Source organism: Porites lutea, chromosome 9 (genome assembly GCF_958299795.1).
Source record: "Porites lutea chromosome 9, jaPorLute2.1, whole genome shotgun sequence".
In the NCBI taxonomy this organism is placed as follows: Eukaryota; Metazoa; Cnidaria; class Anthozoa; order Scleractinia; family Poritidae; genus Porites; species Porites lutea.
In genome coordinates, this window is record NC_133209.1 from 20,262,856 (window position 1) to 20,283,694 (window position 20,839).

At 39.6% G+C, this 20,839-nt stretch overlaps 2 protein-coding genes across 4 annotated transcripts in view; both read right to left on the bottom strand.

Annotated features, from left to right (window-relative positions):
* The window catches only part of LOC140947764 (lysosome membrane protein 2-like), a 63,608-nt gene extending 45,687 nt beyond the window's left edge, over positions 1–17,921 (bottom strand). For 2 of the 3 annotated variants that reach the window (XM_073396949.1, XM_073396948.1), the window contains exons 1-10: positions 17,405–17,921; positions 15,450–15,607; positions 14,439–14,592; positions 12,569–12,790; positions 10,998–11,089; positions 10,721–10,770; positions 9,054–9,123; positions 8,501–8,682; positions 7,602–7,720; positions 6,480–6,553 (exon numbers count right to left, since the gene is read on the bottom strand). In XM_073396949.1, coding sequence (XP_073253050.1) covers positions 6,480–6,553; positions 7,602–7,720; positions 8,501–8,682; positions 9,054–9,123; positions 10,721–10,770; positions 10,998–11,089; positions 12,569–12,790; positions 14,439–14,592; positions 15,450–15,607; positions 17,405–17,566 — 1,283 coding nt within the window. In that variant the 5' untranslated portion in view covers positions 17,567–17,921. Of the gene's footprint in view, positions 1–2,272; positions 3,348–4,250; positions 4,289–4,595; positions 4,758–5,599; positions 5,655–6,479; positions 6,554–7,601; positions 7,721–8,500; positions 8,683–9,053; positions 9,124–10,720; positions 10,771–10,997; positions 11,090–12,568; positions 12,791–14,438; positions 14,593–15,449; positions 15,608–17,404 lie in introns of those variants that run through there. The other variant, XM_073396947.1, reaches the window with a different exon arrangement.
* Positions 17,922–20,605: 2,684 nt separating this feature from the next.
* Positions 20,606–20,839, bottom strand: part of LOC140948350 (lysosome membrane protein 2-like) — a 16,583-nt gene continuing 16,349 nt past the window's right edge. The window contains exon 14 of the mRNA XM_073397587.1: positions 20,606–20,839. This exon is cut by the window's right edge and continues 1,284 nt beyond it. The gene's annotated coding sequence lies outside the window, so the exon portion shown is untranslated.

A 20,839-nucleotide genomic window follows, 5' to 3' on the forward strand; every position in this document is an offset into this window, starting at 1 on the left:
GAATAACCTGTCCAATGGTGGTGTTATAAACCAATCCAAGCGGGTACCCCATTGCAGGTGCCGGTTAGATGATGCGGCCGAATTACCTAACACGCTACACACTAGATACTTTTCCAGTCTCTATTGTTAATTTGAGGTACTGAGTTCATCGAGTGGGTTGGTGTTGTGTTGAATTATTGCACAACGAGTAATATTCCGGAGACGCTGGCGTTTGCCTTATTGGCTGTTACAGGGGGTGTGCGTGAAAATGGCTGAAATAGGTTACAAAAATTGACGGCCATTACGGTCCCTGATCATATGGCTGCATCGGCAAGCGACTTCGTCTCGGTCCATAAAAAAGCAGAAAAGAACTTGGCTAATTTTCAGTCACCTTGACCTCACGCTTTGTCGATAATGTAAATATGTATTGCATTTAAAAGTACAATTAAACCTATACCGACCCAGTTCCAAGTACCGAAAATAGGGCAAGGAGGCGGGCACTTGGGGTGGTGCACAAGTCCGCTAGACTGATCAAATTTGTAAGGAACAGCGGGTCAAATTAGGCAATTGATGTACACACCCGAAAATTGAGCATGCTATTTGGAAGTTGCTATCACGTATTAATAAGGGCTTTGTCATGGGGATTTTACTGTTTTAGGTCAATAGTCCCATTATTCTCTCTTGTCATAACTTACAGTGCGACTACTGTAACCGGGGCCACTTAGACAAAGTTGACCAACCGGATTACAAGAAAATAATAATACATTCCAAGAATGTTGGTTGTCGACCGGCCAATCAGCAGCTTGTAAAAAAAAAGAAAAGAAACAATAACTATGTAATCGAAGTGCAAAATTTAATATTGATAGCAAACGTTTTTCAGGAAAGCAAACGGTTTCACCAGACAATGTTTTTCTTTTCGAAACTTTGCATATGACACCCAGGAGACATATTTCTTTGACACAAGCTGTTATTTTGTTATGTACCCGCCATGTCATCGCTCCTGTTGCCGCGCTTTGCAATAACATGCGACCGCAAGTCCAAAAAAAAAAAAAAAAAAAAAAAAACTAGTAATATATTATAACTACCGTTCACGTTTCTCGCCTCTGTCACTTAGTGTAACGGACCTCTCGGGAGACACGTACTTTCTTCAGCGGGTTCAAAATGTAATTGGTTGATTTCGATCCAAGTTGTTTATTTCGATTCATGGTAATTATGATTGACGACTAACTTTCTCGGAATGTATTGTTATTTTCCTCTAATCCGATTTTTAACTTTGTTTCTAGGTGGCCCCAGTTATAAGTAGTCGCACTGTAATGCCGTTACCCATACACAAAATGCTCCTGTAGAGTTATGAAGAAAATATCAGAAAAATTTCATTTAGAAGCACTAACCATTGTACCTTTTACGATAATTGTTGCAGGCATAGTATTAAAAGGTTGGCCCAACTTTTTCAAGTTTCAATCCATGTCCATCTTTGCCATCTGTTCGCAACATACGACAGGGAAGAGTTTCCGAATACGGTAAAAACCCGCATATAAGAACCTAGTGACTTACGAACCTACAGGCTGAAATTTGGCATTTAAATACCCAAAAACATAAGAGGCTGTTCAGCCCAGCAAAGAAAAATGGGTTCTTATACAAAAAATCACGCCAACTTTGATGGTCAAAATTCTGGATTTTAATTGTGTGAGAAACTTCCGACAAAAGGTTATTGTGTATATGTTTTCTTTGATTTACAATTGTTTGGATTTTCACCAGAAATATGTTTTCCATAAACGATTATGTAGTAGTAGTACTTTGAACAGTCTTTCTGCCAATGGTTTCACTACGACAAGCTCTGAAAAATAAGAACCTATTAAGAACCTAATCAGCCTGAAATGTGAAAAGCTACCCTAAAATATAAGAACCTGTTCAGCCTAGCCTCGAAAATTCTAGGTTTTTATATGCGGGTTTTTACTGTACCTATACAATAAATAACAAAACTGGACCATTATTTTTGGAATTTTTTGAATTTATGCGATTTTTTTTGGCTTTTAAAAAAAGGTAGCAAATAGCCCCGCCTTTAAAATACCAAAAAAATCTCTACACGCTCTTCGGCCCCTTTCATATGTAAAATAACTATGAAGAGTTCCTTTGTCGGCAACAAAAGCAGAAGAAAGCAAACTAGTTTCTTAGCAAGTTCAACGATAGACTGGAAACATCCATGACCGTGTAGGTTATCTCAACAGATGCATGTGTGTTAAAAAACAAACAAACAAACAGACAAACAGACAGACAGAGAAAAAACGCGAAAAAAATTCCAAATGCGATTTATTGATGTCCCCAAGTACAGCGAAACTTATATACGTCTAACTCCTTCAGTAGACTTTACAGTCCACTAAAAGAAGTTACCGACCTTTAAAAATTAGATCTGCATAAAGGGAAAGCTTTTACTCTTCTGTGTCATAGCATGGTAGCTCTATTTCTTGATATAATGTATTTTTACACTTGTTTTTAACATTAATAGCGATAAAAAAAAATTCAAAACAACAACGACTCAACAACGCTAACAGTAACTTTGAATAAATAAAGAGGATTTTTGTCAATTCCTGCAGTTTGCACTCCAATTGTTTCTAACTGAAGAGCATCCTTAACTAAGCGTTGTAATGTAATTGAATGAATGACCAAATACAATATTACTGAAACCATGATGAAAAAAAAAGATCGATATAAAACTAGCTTGAACACTAGTCAATCTCTTCCTATCTTCCTGTGCTTTCAAATCAAAGATGGTGACAACATAAAGTAAATACTAGGCGCTTGCTCAGAGTTATACGCTAAGGAGCTTAAGAAAAGCGATTCTAACAACGATGAAATTTTGCAAGTTTTTCTTAGAATGTTTTTTTGAACCATTCATCATTTAATGAGCTATCATGACAATTTGGGAAGATGTATCTGACACTATTTTAAAAGACGGTGTCAAAACTTAACTTTGACTCGTTTTCTTACACCCACTTCCTTAATGTTGGGGTAAAAGATAAATAATCTTGCTACTTTGTGAAACAACCTCACTACAACCTCGTTTCCAGGGTAGGTTGCAGCGAGAGAGGTTCAAACTAAGTAACAGTAACACTTATAAGTTCACAGGAAGTGACGTCTAGCGAAGCTTAAGAAAAAGCATTAGTAAACAGTTAAAATATGAAATGCGAACTCATTTTCTACGAAATGACAAATATCCTTGATCCACTTTCTGGACGGGAGCCTACTTAATCAGATAATAAATTATTCATGGTATCTCTTTTAGAGTACTCCGCAATTCTTTGCCTTTGAGGTTCTGATCTATCACATCTTTTACAAACGCACACACTTCTCAAGTGTACACTTTGTTTCTGTGGAAACAAAAAAAGGGTTGCCATCAATTACGTCCTTCAAGCTCTAACGTTTAATGAAAGGAAATTAGAGTCAAACTTTGCCTGTGGAAGGTTGGTCGCTTATAAGAGTTTGGACACCGGAGGTCTTTACTGTTAACAGGTTGGACATATCTAAATGACACTTTAGAAACCGCATACATAAATCAAAAGATAACCAGCACATTTATATCACTACGCATATATAACCTATCTACCTAGCGGTATGCAGAATGCTGGTCACATGAAATTAGTACACCATTTCCGAGTTCCCCCGGGCCTCTGTATCAAAACAAGGTTAAGTGCTCAGCCTTTAATGTGAAAATGATTTTTCATTCTCATGCAAAAAAACACTCATTTCCGCAAGAAAGGTTGTGAACTTGGCCTCATTTTGAAAGTGAGGGTCGTTGAAACTCGGAAGTGGCCTGTTTAATGCCCCTATTTCCCAGAAGCCTCTCATAGCTCAGTGGTAGAGCATGCAAACTGGTGACCAGAAGGTCCGGTGTTCGATTCCACTTAAGAAGGTTAGTCGGAATATTTTTTCCGAGTCGCCCTTATCGCTGACTGAGTAAACATCATTCACAGTACCAAAATCGCGTGGTGTTGCAGTACCCATTATTTTGCCATCATGTATCAGGTGGGCGCTTCAGAAAAGTTAAAAACAAGAAAAATATTGACACCGCAAAAAGGAGTGGTTACTTAAAAAAGAGACAATTTTGAGGGTGAAAATTTAGGTACTTTGGATTAGAGGTCGCCTACGAGTAACCTACGATGGGTTCCTTTCTTTTTGAAAGATAACAGGGAGAAAGCAAGATCTCAGTCTACGTGCCAGAGGTGATTGCACACGGATGGTCGACTTAATTACCAAAGTTCTTAACTACATACCCTCCATTAATGGGTCTCCTTTCCTCACTGTTGCCAACCTAAAAAAAGTAACGAACAACGTTAAACAACTTTACGTAGAAGACCTAACAAAGAATAGTTCGTTCTGTAGCAAGTGTTAAAACGTGCGGTAATTTATGTTTGGCTTTAATCAACAGAACTTTTGAGCGATGACAGCATGAGATAAAAACCTCTCCTGCTCCTAAAGTGCTCGCGACGTGATATCAAAAACTGCAAAGTTACACACATACTTAAGAGACAAAGAACATCTCCACGAACCACCCCTTTGAAATTGGAGTCCTTCCATTCCGGGATACAGGTTAGGGTTTACGTATCAATTAGACTCACCTCAAAGCCTTTTTTCTTTGAAAGTATCACCAAGACTAAGGCTACAATAATTAACAGGCAACCCAAGGCTATGAGAAGATACTCAATCACATGTGCTATTGTAATCGCGCGGTAAACTTTATCTTTGAACTCTGTTGCTTTCTCATCACTGATCATTGCAGTCTGCAAACACAAAACACGTAGACGTCAGTAATAACACTTCCCCTTGAATATATAAGATAAATAGTCACTTGTGTGCTTGCTACACATGGGTAAGCCTGCGATCAAGCTCTTTATTCAAGCCCCAATAGACTTGCTGCTCGCGCATGGCAGAGAGAGCTTGTGAGCCCGCACACAATAAAATAAGGTCGGCAATTCCGCACTTCAGAAACCATAAGGGGAAAAGGTACAGGCTTTCGGCATCGCAGCGAGTTCTGGGATTTGGATGGACAAGCGTTACTTACGATCGACCAGTCATAACTAAGGCTTGTTTCCCAGGGATATCCCAGAAATCACTGCACCTAAAGCATGCACCGTTTCTCCCTATGGTTTCTGATGTGGGGAATCTCGTACAAACACTGTATTTGGTCAATTAGTGCCTTTTCCACTGGAAGACGGCCAGGTCCAGAGAATACTTGTTCGCAGGCTTCACACGAGCAATTTACATATCATTACTCATAAAAACACAATAATTATATCAGGGAACAAAATCTCAGGAATACAGTCAGCTCTCTCTTAACGGACACCTCTGCAAGACGAACACCTCGCTGAAACGGACAGCTAGAGTTGACCCCTAGCTGTCTTTCTTCACTCTTTTTAGTAGACTCTCTATAACACTGACATCTCTCTGAGACGGACATATGGGTGTCAGAGAAATTCGACTGTATGATGAATAAAGGGAAAGTTCATCAAGGGCAAAATAAATTAAAAGGAATTCTGTTTACTACCACAAATTAAGTGTAAAAATTGGTTAAAATGCATAAAAAAAATATTCACTACTCCGCATGCAACTAACAGCAACCTACCTCAGCAGCGAACATAACTGGGAGAAACACGAGTTGAAATTTGCCAGTCGTTTGTCTGTAAAAAGTGAAAGAAAATCGAGTGCTGTTAGGTTGGTCTACGACTGAATGGAAGCTATCCTTTGCAAAAAATACCATGCCATGGTATTCTACTGAAGGCTTAGGTGATCTCTACACCAACACTTTTTGTTAATTCGCCCTTTTTTGTCTGCAAAGCGTATAGAGAGCTCCGCATCCACAACGGCGTTTTTGAATCGTTTTCAACCCTCCATACCAAGAGATGGAAATGCACTAACGCAAATATGGCGATAAGTATATTTCCCAGATGTGTGTACGATACTCTCGTCTGTTATTGCAGTTTTACTCTTGTCATTATGCCGTGTCTGATCGTGTAGCCATGCCGTCAGAGTTTTGGAAAAACTTTGTTTATGAACGTCAACGCTAAAACGCGGGACCTCCGTTGTCTTGTGTGTCCGATTCCGTGAGCGTTTGCATGCTAAGCCAAAGAAAGCGCATATCTGTTTACGTTTTTGCTCCCATTTTCATCTCGAACTGAAGCCATGTGCGATACACCACGCGAGTAGCTATGACGACAGCATTTTGAGGTGTTTTACGTTGATCTCCAGTAAAATCAACCCTTTTAAGGCCCAATGGTAACCAACAAAAATTTTCTTCTAAAAATATCAAAACACAATTTAGAGAAAGGGTTATGTGAATTAATTTAATTATCACCAAAGAGAATACAGTATGCCGAGAATCGGTATGTGGATATTGGGGCTTAAAGGGTTAAGATGATTTGTTTTAGATCACCGATTTCAAAACTGAGATCCGCGATTTCATCATTTTCAATACACACGCCTCGTACATACGGGTTTTTACTCACGTTAAAGTATCTACAGACTCCAGGGCAACATTGATTTGAATTCGTTTAGCAGCACGCATGACCGTTCCTGTAATCTAATGGAGTAAAAACAAAATGAATAGATCACAAGTTATTATCCAGTGTCAAAACGCAGTAATAACGTTCAGTTTAGTGACGTGAATTGGTCAATAGAGAAGAGGTGTGACGTCACGTTATCATGGTAGCAACATTTCTGGATCACAGCAATGGGGAGCTTAAGCAACAACGACGACGCGCGACGGCAAGGAGAACGGCAAAAAAGCAATCGGTTTGCATTAGTAAAACAACAACTTTGCACGTGCATTCACGCTTTTTTGTACATTTGTTAACAACACTTGAAACTTCCTAATTTCACACGACGGCTTTATGGAGTAGGTGAACACAACACAAGAATTTTCTTTTTCTTTTACTAAACTCAGATAAGGTTCTTTCGCCAAGATTTTACAAATTAAATGAAATTGAGTAAGATCGATGAAGTTTGAAACAGTGTGAATCCACTTTTTAAGTGACGTTTTTGCTTTGTTGTCATCCAGAAATTTTGCTACCATGGCAAAGTGACGTAACGACTTCTCCTCTGTATTAAATTTTCAGAATTAAACTGATTGTAACTTGTGGTGGTTAATTCTTGTATCATTATCTTCCAACTTTCGCGTTTGGGGAGTAAGGGTGGGGCAGTGGTGAGAGCACTTGCCTCCCACCAATGTGGCCCGGGTTCAAATTCCGGCGCCGACGCCGTTTTTTTGGGTTGAGTTTATTGCTGGGTCTCTCCCTTACTCCAAGAGGTTTTTCTAAGGTTACTCCAGTTTTAGCCTCTCCTTAAAAAAGCAACATTTCCAAACTCCAATTCGATCTGGAAGCATCGTAAGGACACAATTAAACAAGTTCTGAGAATTCCTAAGTTACACAAATTACCAACAATTTACAATTACAATCAGGTTGCAGCACACAATTTGCTAGTCTCCTTCGCAGACATTATTAGAGTCGCGTCACGACCCTAATAACGGCTGCGAAGGAGACCTACAATTTACCGATCCATGACAAGGTTTTAGCGGAGTTATGAAGACTATCCCTCCTGTTCATTCAGTCTACAGATTTGTTACTTACCGGTTCCACGTCGACAAACGTTTCATGTAGACTCTTCTGCGGGTCGAGACCGTTAACTGCTTCTACCAAACTCTTGTTTCCTTGATAGAAATGTGGTGGCGAAATAATAACGGGTGGATCTGAAAGCCAGAGAGTATAATCTAAGGGCGCTTTCCATTTATCAGAACTGGCTGGCCCAACCAGTCAATTTGAAAATGAAATAGACTTTTTCCAAGATTTTTTGCTGAAAAATCATCTCCTTGGTACATACTATTTAGGATTTGACTAATGTGGCTGGATAGTTTTGATTAAAAGTGAAATTCTCATTGCGACGGGAATGGTCTGGCCGGTCAGTTCTGACAAATGGAAAGCGCACTTAGTTGTGCAATAGAATGGGAGCCATGAACAGCCAGTGGAAAACATAAGGTAAAATTATGGAAATTATGGTGGAAAGAAGGAGTGATTAGGGAGGAGAGAGGAAAAACGACTTTTTGTTTTTATTTTTTATTCGCTTGGGTTTCCTCCCTCGTTCCTCGCGGCAAGCCGCTCGCCCCTCACACGTGACCTCGATCTTCTGTGACTCAAAAGAAAAATACAAGAGGCAGCTGCCGTCGTCATTGCTAGAGCTTCCAAATACAAACTTTTAACTGAAAATGACGTGATGGCTGAATAGACGGCTTAAAACTCTTCGCCCCCTATCTCCCAACCCCAACAATATATATATTCGTCTGTAAATCACGTACATCACCCACCCACAAACCCAACTACCAATTCAACAACCAGGGAACCACGTTCTCTCGTCTTTCTCGTTCCCAGGACTCCAAGAGGACGCCGACGGGAAGAGAGAGAACCTGGGAACGAGGCCGGGGCAGAATCTCGGAGCGACTTTATTATGAAGAGAGCCAATAATGATAACTTACTTTGTGGCTGACATCGGCTGATATTGAGCAAACCAGTTGGCAAACAGCTATTTGAAGGTACACAGAATCCTTTGTTGGCTTCATGCACGTCACCGCTGAGATAAAGCTCTTTGGGAGCAATAAATCGGTAAAGTTTGATGCCCTTGACCTTCACAGTGGACTCGTAGGTAAAATAGACGGATCTGTCACAACAAAAAACTTAAACTTGACTCAGAAACTACAGAGGAGACTTTCTCATAAATTGATGATACTAAACTCGTAACATGCTACAGTGACAGAGTTTAACTGCTAAGGTTGGGGGCAAAGGTCAAACCTCACAGACAGTGAGCCTAATGCTAATGACACGGGCCTTAAACATCAACATACAGTAATTTTCCATGAAACTTTCCTTGGCTGGAAAACATGACGCCAAGTTTGGCAAATTAGGCGTATTTCTGATTTCTCAAGGTTTTTCAACCCTTATCAGCTCGTTGGCTCGAATTTAAAATGCAACACGTGCAACAGCATTGATCATAAACTATGGCCGATTCTCCAAGGCACACTATAATCATACCTGCAGATTTCAGGTGAATATGCATACAACACAGCATCTTTAGAAACTCTTGGAGCAAACTGAGTACCATCTGCAATCAAATAACGAGTCATAAGCTGGTTTTTGCAATCTTTTCACAATCATTATTGAAGGAAAAGAGCCTATACATGATTATGTATGCTTATCAGTAGTAGGATGCCTTCAATGCGTGCAATTCTGTGCTTGGTTTTAGCATAGTTAATGGAGGTGACTGGTTATGAAGCCCGGCAAACATCAAAGGAGCAAACAAAGATGCCAAGATTTATGTTAGAAGGTCCACGACCCTGCACAATCTTTTGTTTTGCGTTCATACGTTATGCATGAATTACGTAACCAGCACGTTTCTATTGGTTAGTTCCTCAGTACGGAGTAAACAACTATTGTGTTTTGTGCAGGGTCAAGATCAAAAAAGAGAACAAAAACATACAACAAAGAACTTTGTCGCGTTTCATAACCATTCCCTCTATTAACTATGGTTTTAGTTCCATACCTGCCAACTCTCCCAGTTTTCCCGGGAGTCTCCAAGTTTTTCATCAAATCTCCCGGTCTCCCGGTTAGAGCACCAAATCTCCCGGATAAAATGGACTTTTGAGCATTTCTGTGCTTTAGTTTGAAATTTAGTCCATTTTTTCACAAAATTCGAACTTTTTGTATTCATTGTACAGTTTCTGGGACATTTTTGCACATGTTTAGTCAATGACAAAGATTAGTGATGAAAGCGCATTTTGATACCATGTATTTCATGTAAGACGTCATATTATGTCCTAAGGCAATTTGCTAGCGCGGGGGCAGGGGTGGAGGTGGGGGTGTTGGTGCTGTTGACATTCGGGGGTGAGGGGGGGGGGGGGTGTAGTGCAAAATAGAGAGTTTCCAGATTTTAGATCTCCGGAGGTTGGAAGGTATGTAGGTCCATTAGAGTGTTCAGAAAAGGATTTGTTTGGTCCATTGCTGTCACTTTACTGTCAACTCGCCCCTTAAGAAACCCTCAATAGTTTAAGACACCCTGATAATACAAAGTGCAGCTTATTCCTAAAAAAAAAGGAGAGAGGTCGAGGAGGGGGAAGAAACAGGGGAGATAGGGGGGAGAGGGAGAAATTCCTGTTATTACAAATGCTCGCCATATAAAGTACATTGTCTGCCTACCAATAACCGCCGTCCCCCCTCCCCTAAAAAAAAGAGCACCTGCACAATAATCCCATTTGTAGCTTAGCCTACCACATTGGTCAGATATCTTGCAAATTCAGTTGATTTTTCCATGGTGTAAGAGTTGTGAGTTTTTGTATAGGTAATAGTATGATTTCAGTGATATTTGGCATAAATACCACAAGTGATATTTCAAAATTTTTATACGTAATTTCACGAGCCATTAGGCGAATGAAATTTGAGACAATTTTGAAATATCACAAGTGGTATTTATGCCAAATATCACGTACAAATCATGCTATTATTTGTTTATACTACTGCCCGCACAAGGTTTGTAACTTTCACATGTAGGTATTTCAAATTAAGCTGAAATACCACTGCTCTAGGCCAATCAAATTACAGAAATTTCTCAGATAGTAGTATAACACACCGAATTTAACCTAATTAAATTACATAAAACTTAAAATCACTGAATTATCAGTTTTTTATGTGCACCATAAACATACCTGAGCCATTGATCATGTTTGCATATTTGTCACTCCACCAATATAAATGACTGCAGAATAAAATGAAATTCAATATTGATTTCTTGAAATTTAAGGGGTAAAAAAAAAAAATTTAAGCACAAATTACAACAATTCACTTTTCCAAGCACTTTTCTTGGGCAAAGTTCCAAGGCATTGCACTTCTTTGGCTCTGGTTTTTGCTGCAGTTTTACAGAGTATGAAAATTTTACAGTGGATCATGTGTTGAATTGAGTACCTTCCCTGGGTAAATACTTACGATTGTCCTCTCCACATGGTATATTGCTCCAATTTGCTTATTTTAACTTGTCCCGTGTGAACAGCACTGATGCCATAGTATGTATTATTATACTGAAAAATACAAATAAGGTTTAACTCAAAACAAATGCAATTGGCTTATTATCTTTGATAAACTGCAGGGCCTTAATAACTGACCCTTAATTGGACCTGATCAGACTGGGACTCAAAAAATTAGAACAATTGCAGAGCCAGCGTGCAAAGAAAGTGGTGTCCGATAGCCCAGGGCTAGTGGATTTTGCTCTTGGGCGAGTGAATTCTGTTTTTAACTTGCCTGACGGGAAAGTGATGTTTTTTGAGGAATTTGAGTAACAGAAGAACTGTGAAATTAATTCTGCAAGTCAAAAAGTTTTTGGGGCTAGTTGAAATGACATCTCGGCTAGTAAATGCTAGCTTCAGCTTGCCCGAATGGCAAGCTGTAAAAATGATTTTCTTTGAAACCTGAGAGCATACAACCCAAGTGACCATTACTTTTCTCACGCATTCTCAACACTGCCAATCCAGTTAAGCTCATCAAAACAGTGTAAACCACCAGCAAAGATCTAAAAGAGGAATTTTCTGAGAGTAGGGTGTGGCACATAAATAAAGTAATCCTTGAAGTACATAGAGATGCAGCATGGTAGCTGCGCAGGGGGTGAGGTGATTCCCCTATGACGATGACGTGCTTGCCTATCAGAAATTATTGAAAACACCCTGAAAACATTCTAGAATCTTGTTTTGTGGGTGTGTCTAGGAGGTAAAAATTCCAAGACAAATAAATGGCTGGCATTGACTAAAGTATTCACATTTTTTGGCTACACAATGTAGAGGACCCCTCAATGGTAACCCGACACCTTCACTGTAATTCAGTTTACATTTTAGCATACCTAATGCAATGTCAGCCAAAAATTTTATCCCTTAAAAACGACGATGAGCACCATCGTCATCTTTATACAGGAGTTCAACTCCTGCCTCCTCCCTTAAGGAGGCAAATGTAGGGCTTAATCAGGAAACTTTATACACCTGTAAACTCTTTTAATCCTTGACGTTTTTCCCACAAACTTTTCCATTTTTCCATGACCTTCAGTATCCCTGTCACATTTGAAAATTTTCATAAGTTCCTAGTTTCAGGGTATTTTTTGACATAGCAACAACGTTTTATATGGGGAGGCTGCACCCCGAGGTCCAACCCTGGATGGTACCCCTTTTACAATACCTAAGTTAATAACAGTTTTACTCTGTCAATGCTCTCTATACTTGTCTGTCAGCCGTAAAGTGCATTTGTTTGTTCTTTTTGGGCCCTTTGACAGACCAAAATGACAGAATTCCCTACCCTTTCATAAAAGTCTACTTCAACTAGAGGAATACCTTACCTTTTCACGTTCTGAAGCCTGGAAAAGGTACCCCTTTTATATAGGTTGGGACCTCTACATATAGGCCATTAAGGGAGTATACCCCCCCCCCCCCTCTGCCTCACCCACCCGGGCTTTCTGTAAACACAGCAGCACAAATGATAATACAAAAACATGTTTGTTTTTTCACACCACCACAAACCTGCAACTGAACAAAAGATGACAATCCTTTTTGGCCTGGACAGTCAAGTGGTGGATTCTTCAAAAACTCCAAAAATGGATCGGTGTATCCCCAAAGAAGCTCAAACACTGTCCTCTTTTGGAACAGCTTGACTTTGTATACATAAGCTTCAATATCCAATCCCAGCAGGCACCACCCATGCTCTTTCCTATAGTTAGTATTTTTTAACCACAGTGCCACAGTCTGCAAAGGAAAACAACAGAAAAATGCTCTTACTCAAAGCTGGTTAATTAGATGGAGAGGAGCTCAATTTAGGAGTGATTTTAATTAAATAAGTAAACCGGATGACTGTGTGGCAGGAGTCCGGCTTGTTTTAATAAATCACAAATAGGATTACAGACCGAATTGGATGACACAAAGTTCTGTCACCAATTAATCATAACAGAAGAACTATAGCAAAGTTTGTGATGTTTATTGCTTTTTTAAAATTAAAAAAACAGGATATTCCGCATGTTTTTGCTGCACTGTAAAAGGGGCTTGCATGTGATGATGCATACTGTCCAATTACTTACTAAGCATGAAAAATATACTGTCTTACACCCTGCCCTATTAGTGCTTAACGGGAACAGCTGATGGCCAATCACATTTAGGACTTTTGTTATTTTTATATAGTTCATGATCAAAGCTGGTTAAAGAGCACAGCACCAGTATTAGTTTTCTTTAACCTCAATTAGTGTGGTGCACCCATCTAACTTGAGGTGTACTTCTGGATATTTCAGATAACAAAAAATGATAAAAACTATTTAAAAATAGACTGAAAAATCACATGTCTCCACCCCATAACCTGTGGGTGGTGCTGGAGAGAGAGACGTCTGAATTTCGACCATTATAATTGAATAATTTAATATTAATTGTACATTTATTCCAACCATAAGAATCATTAAGTATTTAAAGTACACAATCATAGCAGAGCCCCAAGCAAGGGCGAAGCCGGTGCAAGCAGAGCTCAAAACCTAAGAAAATTTAGTAATCATATGACTTTATGTCCACCAGTTCTTTTGCACCATAGGGAAACGAATCTGAAATGTCAAACTGTCTAGATAGTGTGGGAGCCTGTAACCTGTGTTTAACTTGATGACAGGCAACCATATTATGATGAAATGACAGCTGTCAAAAACAGGGTATCCACTGACCAGAGTCACATGGCCATATTGTGGGCTCAGGTGATAACTCATCGAGGACATGTGTTTTTTCCTGCTGACCACTAATTAGCTTTTAATATTTTTATTGATTGCAGGCTCAAGTGTGCGTTTTTCAGTCATATGGTTCTCCTCTATAGTTAACTACTGATTTGTGGATTTCTTTGCAATGGTTTTAAGACGGAATCCAGGAAATTGAGTAATTTCAATTTCCAGTGGACAAAAACCTTGTACCAGAATAATTTACTCAATATCGCATTCTTTTTTAAAAGTTTTTTTCAAAGGCTGTAGATATAATTAGTTATCTGTAATAACACCAAAGAAAATGTCTTATGGGAGCCTAAGAAAATGAATGTCACAAAATTACATCTTACACATGAAATTTTCAGAATTTTACAAGTGTTTTTACAATTTTTGTGAAATTTGACATTCATTTTCTCGGACTCCCATGAGAAATTTTGTTTGGTGTCATTACACATGACTAATTTCATCTTTAGCATGAAAAATGTAAAAAAAAATGCAATTTATATAAATTAAATTATTCTGGTACAAGGCTTTGTCTACTGAGAATTAAAATCACTCAATTTCCTAATCGACTCTGTCAAGTCCAATGTCTCAAGTAAATTTAAAAGACGTAACCTGGAGCTAATTAATATAATTTGCTCTTAGCTCTAGCTAAATCTATATATTACCAGTAGTGGTATATTGACAGTAAAAAAAGTGTCATTCTTGTCATCACAGCCATCACATGATGTTTCTGGATCAAAAATATATGTTCTATTTGGCATGAATGTCACAACACTGTGGTCTCTGGTCCAGTTGAGCACTTCATTCGATCTAAGTTCTCTGATATGAAAGAGTGTTCAAAACATTAGTCATATAATATACCAATGATGATATTCTACTTATTACAAAGATACAAGTCAACAAGTGTAATTACAGAACCAGCATATTTCCTAACTTGCCCAGTGGGCAACTGAATTTTTTTTTGGGTGCAGGGGGGGGGGGGGGGGGGAATTCAAATATTTACAGAAGCAAGATAAGACAAATTGTTTAACTTCCTGCTAGTATAGATTCATGTGTTTCGAAAGCTGTTTTTCAAGCTGATCTGACAAAGTATTATTAAAATCAATTATATTACAACAAATGAATCAATGATATAACTAACAAAATGCAATTAAACAACATTAATACTGCTTGTCAAAATTTTTTTCAGGCTAGATAAAATCATAGTTATTTGAGGAGACTGGTTATGAATGGCGCAAACATCAATAATTATTATAAAACAATGAAGCTCAAAGTTTACGTTGGAAGCTCCACCGTGGTGCACAAACCTTTGTGATGGAATAAAATTTAATTAAATGAGACGTTTTTATTGGTCAATACTATCAAAATGTTAGAATGCTATTGATCAAAACATTGTGCATCATCAGGCCAACAAAAACATATAACAAAGGTGTCTGACAGGTTTCATAACTACTGCACTCAATTAACTATGTTCAAATGTACCCTAGCTGCCAACAGAGGTTTCTCTCTTGTGTGGCCTTTAGCATTTTATGAAGTCGTTCGCATCGTTGGTAGTTAAAATACATGTAACTGACTCGAGCTAGTACACGCTAGCTAAAGCTTGCCCAAAACTGACTTTTTTTACACCCTGAGTACTTGATTTGTCCACGAACCAGTAACTTAATTCTTACAAGTACCTGTATGAGTAGGGTCCTATCTGTGTTACATTGGGTATTGCACCCTGCATTACTTCATCATGATTTGTTACGTTAAACATGTAGTACTTCATGTAAATAGGAGTTGATGCACTTTTCCATTCTTGATACACTAAACTGCCAGGTTTCAATTCTACATTCTGAGGGGAGAAAGAATGAGAACTTAAGAATACTGTTAATATTTAGGATGTTAGGTCTGTACATGGAAGTCCTAGTTGTAAGTCCAAACTCGGGCTAGCCAAAATATTATATTATTGGTCATTTTCTGAGTGTTCCAAGTTTTGAAAGCATATTTTAAATTATTACCGTAAATACTCAATTATAAAGCCCTCTGGGGACATGTCAAGTTAACCTGGGACCAGCATCTCCAGTAGGGAAAAGGGAAAAGAGAAAAATCGGAGAGCAAAACTATGGGAGGGAAAATGGTGGCCGCTTGGCTTGCTTTGCTCACAAAATTTTTTTTCCCGTTTCACTCTGCTTTTCACCCTTTCCCCACTGCTGAGCCTGCAGGACCACTCAATAGGCCATTTTAAGTAAATTTGAGCTTTTTTGGGGGGGAGGGGGGGGTGGAATGGAGGAGGGAGCTAATTAATTTCATTTGGCAAAGATGATGGTACAACTTTTAATAATCACTCTATTGAAATTTGCCATGGTGACTTAAAACAGTGACAGAGGTAGCACTGTGTAAAATGGTGTAACACCCTCTAACCCTGTGACTGATACAAAAGTAACTCATGTTGGGACAACGACTGACACAAAGTCAGACCAGTATGAGTTCAGTTTTAGGCCGGTAAATGCATGAATGCATGAAAAGAAATGTATGGAGTCGGATACAAACTTATTACTCGTCTGAGTTCGTCCCGGTCTCATGTAAATGCCCCCTACATTATTTTAAGACCCTTAGCGTTGTTCTAGCCAGGGTTTGAATGAATGACCTCTTGCTTAAAAGGCAAAACCATTGCTTAATATCCAATTGAGCTATCTTGGCAGTCGTCAACTAAAAGTAAAGTGGAAAAGCTCAGGTACATGATCGCATGAAGTGGGAGGTCATGCAGCTTGTGAATAAATCATATCAGATCGTGGATCAGTCCACTTGAAGAGTCCCAGTCTACCATTTCAGAATCAAGGGGGAGGGGTGAGGGGAACTTCTTAAGGGGGGGGGGGGGTAATAACTTTCTTGCTCTGAAAAGGGAGGCTTATTTGAGTAATTTATTGTACATACACGCTGTCAGACTACCTAAGTGGGAAATCTCACGCCAAAAATGCAAGATCTAGAATATTGTGCAATACAAACAGGTTTGTACAAGCACCTTGTTAATAATCTAAAAATACGCTTACACTCATGTGAGAGTTTACTTTAAACGCTTGAACTTTATAAAGATACAAAGTTCAAATTTTTAAGGTTAAGTTAAGTGGTCTTACGTATATGGGACAAAAACATCGACGTTCATTTTTTTTTTATAAAGAAACTCTGTACTGCACTGTAGTGTCATCAATTAATAAGCTCATATAAGAAAGAAATCACAAGCCGTAAACCTTAAAGGTTTAATAAGAGCTTACCGCAAATAACGAATCCAAGTCTTTGAGGTTTAAGGTTATTAAAAATTCAATCATTGTGCCATAAATGCTTGGAGCTTTTTAAAGCTTATTCCGCGTAAAAAATTAACATCCACAAATACTTCACTTTTGTTTCGTCAAGCTAAGCTTGAGAGGTTTAACTTATAAACAGAGGGCATAAACTATCTTTAACTGCTTTTCGTATTTTATCAAACTGCCCTTCGACAATGGGCAACACGCAACGGAACTTTGACAATAAGATAAAGATATTTGACAATATCATTTCTCGACTCCATGCGAATGAACGCGGTGCTCATGGTGAAACCAAAAGCCATTCATTTTTGCTACCTAAGTGACTCGTAAGTGATTTTGAAACTTACCTTGTCCACTTCGTCATCAATGATGTGAGAGAAGACTCCACCAACACTAAAAATTAACCCTAAAACAAGAAGCAACAATCCAGTGACCGCAAGACAGATGATCAAAGCAGTCCTTGAGCAACAGGAGCAACAAGTTCCCTCCGATCTCTTCTTTGACGGCATTGTAGATGAACGAAGAGCCTCAATTGTTGGAAGCTGCGTCTAAAGTTCGAGCTGGAGTTACGGAAGTGTTGCTTTCAATAGACTGTCACAACGTGTAAATAGCACCTTTTTTGGCCAATTCTCCGAAATCCGAAACGCCTGATGAAATGTTCCATCGGCAGCCTAAACGTCAACCCACACCCCTAAATCTTGCGCTCAAATTACGCACGTAGTTGCGAGTTTCAAAAGATGAGGGTCGTGTACTTCAAACTTCTCCCAATAAAAGAGTTTGTTGTTCTGCCCTTATTTGTTTACCAGCTGATGCATGATTCTACAGGGTTCGTAAGGCAAAGCCTTGCTCGAGCAGGAAGCGGTGCGTGACGAGCCCTGCAGAATTTTAGTCCTTCGCGCTGGGGCCAACTACCGGAACCGGAAATGAGAAGCGAAGGACTCCATTCTCGTCCCCAGAGCCACTCGGCTTAAACGACGGGCTCTGGGGACGAGAATGAAAGTCTATCCAGCTCGCTTTTCGCTTTTGCGCAGAAAACATCTTCAGGCTTGTGAAGAAATTTGAGCTCGACTTGTAGGCAAGTCTATCAAACGCCATGTGCAGCTCTCCGGCCGGAGTCACGCAATGCTCGCCGCGCATAACATTGCGAGAGACTTGTACAAAGGTCATATGACCATCATGCGCTCGCGACACGGAAATTCGATAGCTGAATGATGAAAAAGTTTTTTTTAAAAAAAGGATGTCCTGGAGTACTCAAAACAACAAAACAAAAAGGTAGCATGTGTACAGCCGCCCCCTCCCCTAATGGCCTAAAAAAAGGCCGCCTAGTCATATTTTATTCAGTAAACCATTGAAAACTACATAAGTCCAGTTCGGGGTGCTTCTTATTCGCGATAGGCTCCTGCGTTTAGCATGGGTGCGCTTGTTTTCTGGTTCAGGGTCCTTATATTTCGACTTCGGATGTTTCATTTTCGACACTACCAAAGGTTTGGGGGAAGGGGTGGCGCTTGGGTGGCGCTGGTGCTAGTAAGAACCGCCGCCAAAAACGGCATCAAAGGCATATCTCCAGGCTGCGCCCCACTTTCCCCTCCCCAGATTACCGATCGGATCACTAGGCTCGCCGAAATTTTTTTTCGCCTTTTTCCCCTCACTGCGAAGCTTGGGCAACAGAGGCTATTCATTATTTTCACCGGACCATAATGCACCTTGTTAACCCCCCCCCCCCCCCCACCCACTAGTTTTGCATCCCAATAGAGTACTAAAGTGTGACGTCATAAAAATGAAATTTCTGACATCATGGGATTTGTCAGGATATTCTGAAAGAACAATGTCCAAGAGGCCTACTTGCCAAAAATGAGCATTTCGGGGCAAATTGTCTCTGAGATCGTACGTAACCCAGTTATGCTTAGAAAACTCCATACAAACCATAGCTTGTAAACTTTTTTGGGTCGACCCCCAAACGTATGGAGTTTTCTGAGTATAACCGGCTAACATCTCAGAGACAATTTTCCGCGAAATGCTCATTTTTGGTAAGTAGGCCTCTTGGACATTGATCTTTCAGAACATCCTGACAAATCCCATAATTTCAGAAACTTATTTTTTATGACGTCATCACTTTAGTAGTCTATTTCTCCTGGGTATTACAGTCGTCCGGTGAAAAGAGTGAATTGGCGAAAACACCATATCAAAGAGGACAGTGGACTGCAATCGATAACCTGAGATTCTAGTACAAATTCAGATTTAATACTTACAGTTTTATGCCACAAGGAGATGTTTATTTTTACATTATATGATTTTTTTTTTACTTTTAGTAAAGCCAGGTCAAGCGTACCTCCTTCACGCGGGATGACGTAGTCAGCCAGCGTCATAAATTAGGTAGCGCATTCCTTTCGTATTTTTCTTGGGAGTCAAAAATTGCTTTGTTTTTTTTTTAAGTTTACCGTATCCCGAGCCCGTCCAAAAAAATTGTGTGAGTTTTATTGGCTGCAACTTCGAACCACGTGCAAGTCAGGTTGGATTGCACAAGCAGAAAAAAGATACTGCGTCAGCAAAGGAGGGAAAAGTAAGCTTACGGCGTAGAGGAAAACGAAGTCAGGGCTTCCTCTACGCCGTAGCTTACTTTTCCCTCCTTTGCACTGACCTCTCTTTCTGTGAATTCGCGCTACTCACTGAGGAGGATGTAAAGAATTTAGCAGTAGCCTGTAAGAAATCATGTCACCTTGATCCACTTCCATCTTCTATACTTCTGGACCATCTACTCCCTGTCATAACAAAGATGATTAATTTATCACTAAAGACTGGTCGGTTCGCTGATGAGTGGAAAAATGCCTTGCTGCATCCATTGCTTAAGAAACCTGGATTCGAACTGGTAAACAAGAACTTCCGCCCAATAAGCAACTTACAGTTTACTTCTAAGGTCACAGAGATAGCGGTTGCTATACAGTTACAGGCCCACATGCTGACCAATGGTTTGTTCCCAGAAATGCAGAGTGTGTGTCGTGAGCATCACTCCACTGAGACGGCGTTACTGAAAGTCAAGAATGATATTTTAATGAATATAGATATGGGTCATGTGACACTCCTAGTTCTTTTGGCCCTCAGCGCCGCCTATGATACTTGAAAAAAACTGTGTACCATGAAATTCTTATTCATAGACCTAAGCCACTGCTTGGCCTACGTGGGTCAGCTCTTTCAATGGTCTGAGAGGTCGATCGCAACAAGTTACAATTAATGGTGTTCTTTGCAAAAAGTTTGGCCTAGAATGTGGGGTGTCTCAGGAATCATGCCTTAGTCCCCTGCTTTTTACTTTCTATGCTAGCAAACGTTTCGGTATTATTAAATCTCACCTGCCGTCTGCACACTCGTACGCAGATGATACTTAATTATACTTGTCATTTCGCCCACTGGAGAGTACGTGTGAACTCTGAGGCGTAGATGCCATGGAGAAAGTTCGTTCATAGATGATTAATGATAAGTTGATGTTGAACGATGATAAGACTAAGTTTCTGGCGATGGGCACGAGCAAGCAGCTATCTAAAGTGCCTGTCAGCAGTATTAGGGTTGCCGATGTTCATGTAATTCCCCTACACTCGGCAAGAAATGTGGGCTCCTGGTTCGACTTGCACATGGATATGGCAACGCATATAACAAAGACCTGTGGTAGTGCATTCTTTTATCTGTATAATATCCGACACATACGGAAATACCTTACTAGTGAATGTACTGAAAAACTGATTCATGCATTTATAACCAGTAGTTTAGACTATTGCAACAGTCTCCTCTAT